Source organism: Neophocaena asiaeorientalis, unplaced genomic scaffold (genome assembly GCF_003031525.2).
Source record: "Neophocaena asiaeorientalis asiaeorientalis breed wild unplaced genomic scaffold, Neophocaena_asiaeorientalis_V1.1 scaffold123, whole genome shotgun sequence".
Classification (NCBI taxonomy): Eukaryota; Metazoa; Chordata; class Mammalia; order Artiodactyla; family Phocoenidae; genus Neophocaena; species Neophocaena asiaeorientalis.
In genome coordinates this window covers 11,738,879-11,744,599 of record NW_020173666.1, presented here as the reverse complement: position 1 = coordinate 11,744,599, position 5,721 = coordinate 11,738,879, and the positions used below count along the sequence as shown (strand labels likewise).

Genomic DNA, 5,721 nt, shown 5'->3' with positions numbered 1-5,721 from the left:
AAAATATTTTTAAAGAGTTAAGAAAATTTTTTTTTTTTTTTTTTTTTTTTTTTGCCGTACGAGGGCCTCTCACTGTTGTGGCCTCTCCCATTGTGGAGCACAGGCTCTGGACACGCAGGCTCAGCGGCCATGGCTCACGGGCCCAGCCACTCCGTGGCATGTGGGATCTTCCCGGGCCGGGGCACGAACCCATGTCCCCTGCATCGGCAGGCAGACTCTCAACCACTGCGCCACCAGGGAAGCCCCTGTAATGAAATTCTGATGAAAGCTAAATTTAACAATTAATGAAGCTGACATATCCATGGGTCTCATAGACATTAAACATTTATTAATTTTGATTTTGCTGTTTTCTTTTCATGTTTCAGAGCTCGTAATTTTTTTTCAGGCCTTAAAATTTTTCATAGTCCCCAGAAAAGCACACAGGTGCTTTGCCTGTGGTGTCTAGTGGGTAGAATGGCCATGTCCTGTCTCTTGGCCCATGGGTTAATTTGATCCTACCAAGGCCATCACTTCATGAAGCCATGTTGCCACGTCACTGCACCAAAGGGAACTCCTTCCCTCTAGTTCCTAGTTCCACATTCAAGGTGGAGCCTTTTGCAGATGTGACAAAATTGGAGGAAGAAAGGAATGAGGAAAGGAAGACAGGAACAAACTAATATTTGTTCAGAACTTCCCTTGAGCAAGCCCCTGTGAGGGGAACTTTCAAATACATTCAGTTGAAAGTTTAACCAGCACCTACTATGTGCCAGGCCCTTTGTTATAAAGTGGTGATGGGAGGGAGGTGAACATCATTATCCCCTTCTTCATTTTACAGTTTAGGAACTTAAGACTCTCGGGATGAAGTGACTTGCCAAGGTCACCCAGCCCTGAGTCAGTCACTGCAAGCCCAGACTCTCTGATCCCACATCCCAGCTCTCTGCCTTTCCCTGCTGTGTTCGGTTGTACTTAAATCTGTCCATTTGCAAAGCTTTTCCTTCCATTATCTTTCATAATTATCCTTTTCTATTATCCTCACTAGTAGTATCCAATTAGATAAAGAAACTTGACCTGATGGGGGCAGAATTGGCAGGCATGGGTGGAGAGAAAGTTAGCAAAAGATAATAAATGCTGATTTCAAAAAATAATCTTCCAGGGGCTTCCCTGGTGGCTCAGTGGTTGGGAGTCTGCCTGCCGATGCAGGGGACACGGGTTCGTGCCCCGGTCTGGGAAGATCCCACATGCCACGGAGCGGCTGGGCCCGTGAGCCATGGCCGCTGAGCCTGCGCGTCCGGAGCCTGTGCTCTGCAACAGGAGAGGCCACAACAGTGAGAGGCCCGCGTACCGCAAAAAAAAAAAAATCTTCCAGCATGTGGGATGAAATCAGATTAATATCTCAGATGACAAACAGGAGCACGTCTTATAGTTTCTTTTTAAATGCTAGATCGACTGGATTCTAGGATAACTAATAAAATTGATTCACATCTCCAGTATTTCAAAGTGAATTTCTACCAACCATGTCATTCCTTCCTAAGTATGGCGAAGCAAACCTTCCCCGAGCTTTCTATACAGCAACCTGCAGGGCACCTCCCCCTATCCCCAGGCATCCAAGGGTACCCCATTTCTACATATTGAAATCAGCTTCCCCCTAACTGGCACCTCCTTTTATATTTCCTGTTGGTGATGTGTATGGTCATCTTGTCACCAAGCTGAAAGGCAGGAGGCACCTCTGGCTCCCTGCTCCCAGATTTCCACATCAGCTCCATCTCCAAGTCCTGGACTGTCAAAGCCTCTTTTCTGAACCCACTCTGCTGTCCTGGCCTGTTTGTCATGGACTCTGTTGTGGGTGATTCAGGTCTATAGAGAGCAAACAGTGGGCCACAAGACTGGGTCCCTTTCAGAAACACTTCTTTAGGGGAATTTGTTCCTGATAAAGAGAGGCCACTGACTTACAGACCACTGAAGAATTTTAAGGCACTGATGGTCGGGGCCAGCCAGACTGTGAGCTCAGGTGCCCATGGAAAGACTCCGTCCCTGGCCCGTCTCCCAGGTGCAGAGTGAAAACAAAGCATCCGTCCCACACCTCCATAGAAGCATGACCCAGGGACCTCTTTGGAGAGGCACCAGTCAGTTTTTGCTGTCAATGAATGAACAGCTTGTCTGATTCTTTGCACTAAGGTGTGCATGGCTGATCTAAGGTTTTGGCTGAAGGTGGGGAGACCTGGCAGCTGAGTCCACTGTACATTTAAAGAGGGGCTGAGGGAGCGGGTGCAGACTGAGGCAAAGGGACAGCACGGGACTCGGGGACTCTCCACACAGCCAGCCCTGCTTGGGGCAGCTCTCGCCCACCCCAGACAGCAGCCCGGTTCTGTGTGAGGGGCTTTCCAGAGCAAGCTGCCTCAAGTTTTTTCTGGAAGAGATGTTGTGTAGCTCCCCGACACAACCCCGAACAAACTGACCACCTGTTGGGCGGGGGGCGTAAGCCTTCGGCGGATATCGCCTTAATTTAACGCTTCCTTGCCCTCTCTGAGCCTGCCAGCCCAGGGGTGTCCCGGGAAGCTTTTTAGGTGACTGACTGTTACAGGTCAGTGAACACAGATGTGGGAGAGAAGCCTCTGTGGGGCGCTGCAGGTCCTACCGTATCGCTCTGTGACTGTGTGGCCCCGTACGCGGCCATCCCGTTGGAGGGTGCGGCTGGCCGTGGGGTGTCAGGCTGGATGTACCCTCTTCTGTCAATGAGGCTGCAAGAGAAAACAGAACAATGCAGGGGTCAGAGAGCAAATGAAAAGCCCAAAACACCGACAACGCTCTCTTAATTTCCATCTCGGGGGTCCGTTTTCTGTGACGGGCCCCCAAGGCACTTCAGAATACACCTCTGCTCGCCTTCATGTGTGGTCAGGCTCCAGAGTCTACCACTTCTGCCCTTAGAAACGCCTGGAGCATCTGTTCCCTCCCTGCCACCTGCTGCAGGCCCCGCACTCCCCCGCCCCCGCACGCCGTCCTGATCACGTCACCCCTCCTGCCTGCACAGCCTCCATCACCTGCCATCGGAGCCCAGACCCCCTTGCTCGGCCTTCAGGCCTCACACTACCTGTCCCCAACCTTCCTCGCCGGCCTCAAATCCACATCTTGTCACACATGGCATTCACAGCTTCATTCCGTCAACAAGCGTGTCTGAGCGCCTACTGTGTGCCAGTGCTCTGCCCGGGAGCAGAAGCCACATACCCGCTGTGCGTTCTCTGCTTTGTCGTCTCTATTTCTGTTCAGGCTGTGGCTTTTAATTGCCCGAAGTCACTTTCCCTTCCCGCCCACTGTCCATTCTTCTCGGCCTCCAGCCCCTGCTCTTGGCCCTATATCCGCTTTCTTCCCTCATCTGGCTTCTCTTAGCCCTGCCTGGGATCCTTCTGATGGCACATGCCACTGCTGGCCTGATGTCACAGTGATCTATACGAGTGACTTCTCTGTGGAGCAGCCCGCAGGCTCCCGAGAGCAGGCTTCATCTCGTCTCCCCCACGGCACCCGTCCCGGAGGATCTGGCCCCTCTGTCCCGCCCTCGGAGCGCCGTGGGCGCCGTATCACATCACGCTGGCTCCACGTGTTTCCGTGTGCGCCTGTCATGAAGCGTAGGCACCACGAGGGCAGAAACGGGGTCTTCTTAATCATCATTATCTCCACAGCTGCCCCCCAGCGGGTGCAGAGCAAACGCTTCTGACTGAGCAAGTAAAAACGGGTCCTCGGTCTCCCACCGACAAGTTTCCTGAACAATGTTTCTGTGTTTACTCTATGGCACTGTTGCCCAGGTAGGAGGTGAGGGTGAAGCTTCCTTTGCCATCCAAAGGGTTTTTGCCTATTTCCTGAGTGAAGACTCCGTGTTGACCTCGGGTCTAAGGACAGAACTGCAAAGGGCAACAGGAGGTTCGGCCACTAAGTGGGGCTCCCGCCCTGGCCTCCCGTGGGGTGGGGCTGGGCCTCTGAGGGACGCCCCGAGCACATCCACGTGCCCACACGCTCCTCCTCCTGGGGGCGGGGCCCGGGCGGCTGAAGGCTGTTCCACGTGTCAGCTTGGCTTTCAGAAGATACGGGTTATCATCACAGCTACCACCTCAGGTCTTCCAGTGACAGACTAACAAGCCATTAAAAAATACTTATGACAGGATCTGGAAGTGGGACTCTGCTTCAGTTTCAGTCAAATCCCCTGAGGTTTAGAAAAAACAAGAGGCTACAAGAACCTCCATCCTCCAAAGGGGAGGTGTTGGATCCCTATGCAGGACCGTCAAAGGGATTCTCAGACCAAGTCCGAAGGAAAGGGCAAAGAAGGATGTCTTGGGGAGAGGGGTCACTCGCTCCTGCCAATGATGAGATCCAGGGGTGGGGCCAGGCTCAGTCCCTGGGAGAGAGCTGGTGTGCAGCTGGCTCAAAGGGGCATGCCGGGGGTCAAATTGTTTGCTCCCAAAGGTATGCTGAAATCCCAGCCCCGGTAGGGATGAAGGGGTGGAAAATGTTAACTTACACTGAACTTTGAAGTTCTGGTTCACTGAAATGACACTATTTTGGTGGAAATGAAAGTGCCCCGAGTCTTTTTTTTTTTCCAGCTGACAGGAGAAATTAAGAGACTCGCAGGGGATTTCATCCAGGAGCAGAAAAAGAACTAGGTCATCAAAAGCGTGGGGACAGCAGGGATTATAGAAAAAGTTGTTCTCGGCCTGCTTCCCATGCGTTCAGCCTGTTTAAAGTACCAGCCACGCACCCAAGACTGTGACACTCGGCCCCGAGTCTCTTTCTGGCCCTCAGAATGGCCCTTGAGCCCCTCCTAAGCTCACCTCATCTCTTGCCTTGCCCCCCGGGACCCCCCTCACTCCCCCAGTTCCTCCTCTGACAAGCCGGGCTCTCCTCTCACCTCTGGGCCTTTGCACATGCTGTCCCTTCTCTCCTCCCACAATTCCTTTTCCCCAGTTCCTCCTGATCCTTTAGAATGGTTCATACCTTACATCCCCCTCCTCTGGGAAGCCCTGCCAGGTGTCCATGGCACCTGCACCCCGACCCCATCCCAGCCCCTCCCCCTGTGCAGACCTGCCCTGGACAGACCTGTATTGTTGACGTTCTCTCAGGCGCATCCCTGGACCCCAGCACACAGCACGTGCTCAGTGACAGCGGCCAAGTGAATTCTTACAACTGGCTGACCCACAGCACCAGCCCGTAGGGCCTGACCCTGACCACACCTTGGGACTTTCTGTCTTTCCAATCTTCCATTCCTCCTGCCAGACTTGTTATGAGGACCCCCTCCCAAACCTGGCTGTTCCCACCCTGCTGCCCCCCCCAACTCTGGGGACACTGCAGGGAATGGGACACGGGTCTTTGCCCCCGTGCTCCATGGCTCTCATGGGGAATCTTGAAGACACCCTCTCCCTCCCTCGTGAGTACATCGTTACACTAAGAATGCTTTAGAGGCATCCCAGGCACATGGCGCTGGGCACACAGGTGGTGCTTAGTCCCTGTCTGAGGCGAGGGACACTGCTCATTCTTCAGGCCCGTCTGGGATGCCTGTGCAAGGCCCTGGTGCTCTTTTAGTGCACAGGGGTTGGGTGAGGCAGGGCAGAGACAGCAGAGGGCGAGGAAGGTGACAGGAGGGAAGAGCGAAGACAGACACCATGCCCCTGCCCACTTCTGCCCAGGCCAGCTCTGGGAACCTGTGGGCAAGCGAGAGAGGGCAGCGCCCCATCTTCCTGCACAAACCCTCGAGTGGTC

General features: G+C 53.7%; 1 protein-coding gene across 1 annotated transcript in view; it reads right to left on the bottom strand.

Annotated features, from left to right (window-relative positions):
• The window catches only part of ZDHHC14 (zDHHC palmitoyltransferase 14), a 274,480-nt gene that overhangs the window by 13,321 nt on the left and 255,438 nt on the right, over positions 1–5,721 (bottom strand). Inside the window, exon 10 of the mRNA XM_024747851.1 lies at positions 2,615–2,717. Coding sequence (XP_024603619.1) covers positions 2,615–2,717 — 103 coding nt within the window. The remainder of the gene's footprint in view (positions 1–2,614; positions 2,718–5,721) is intronic.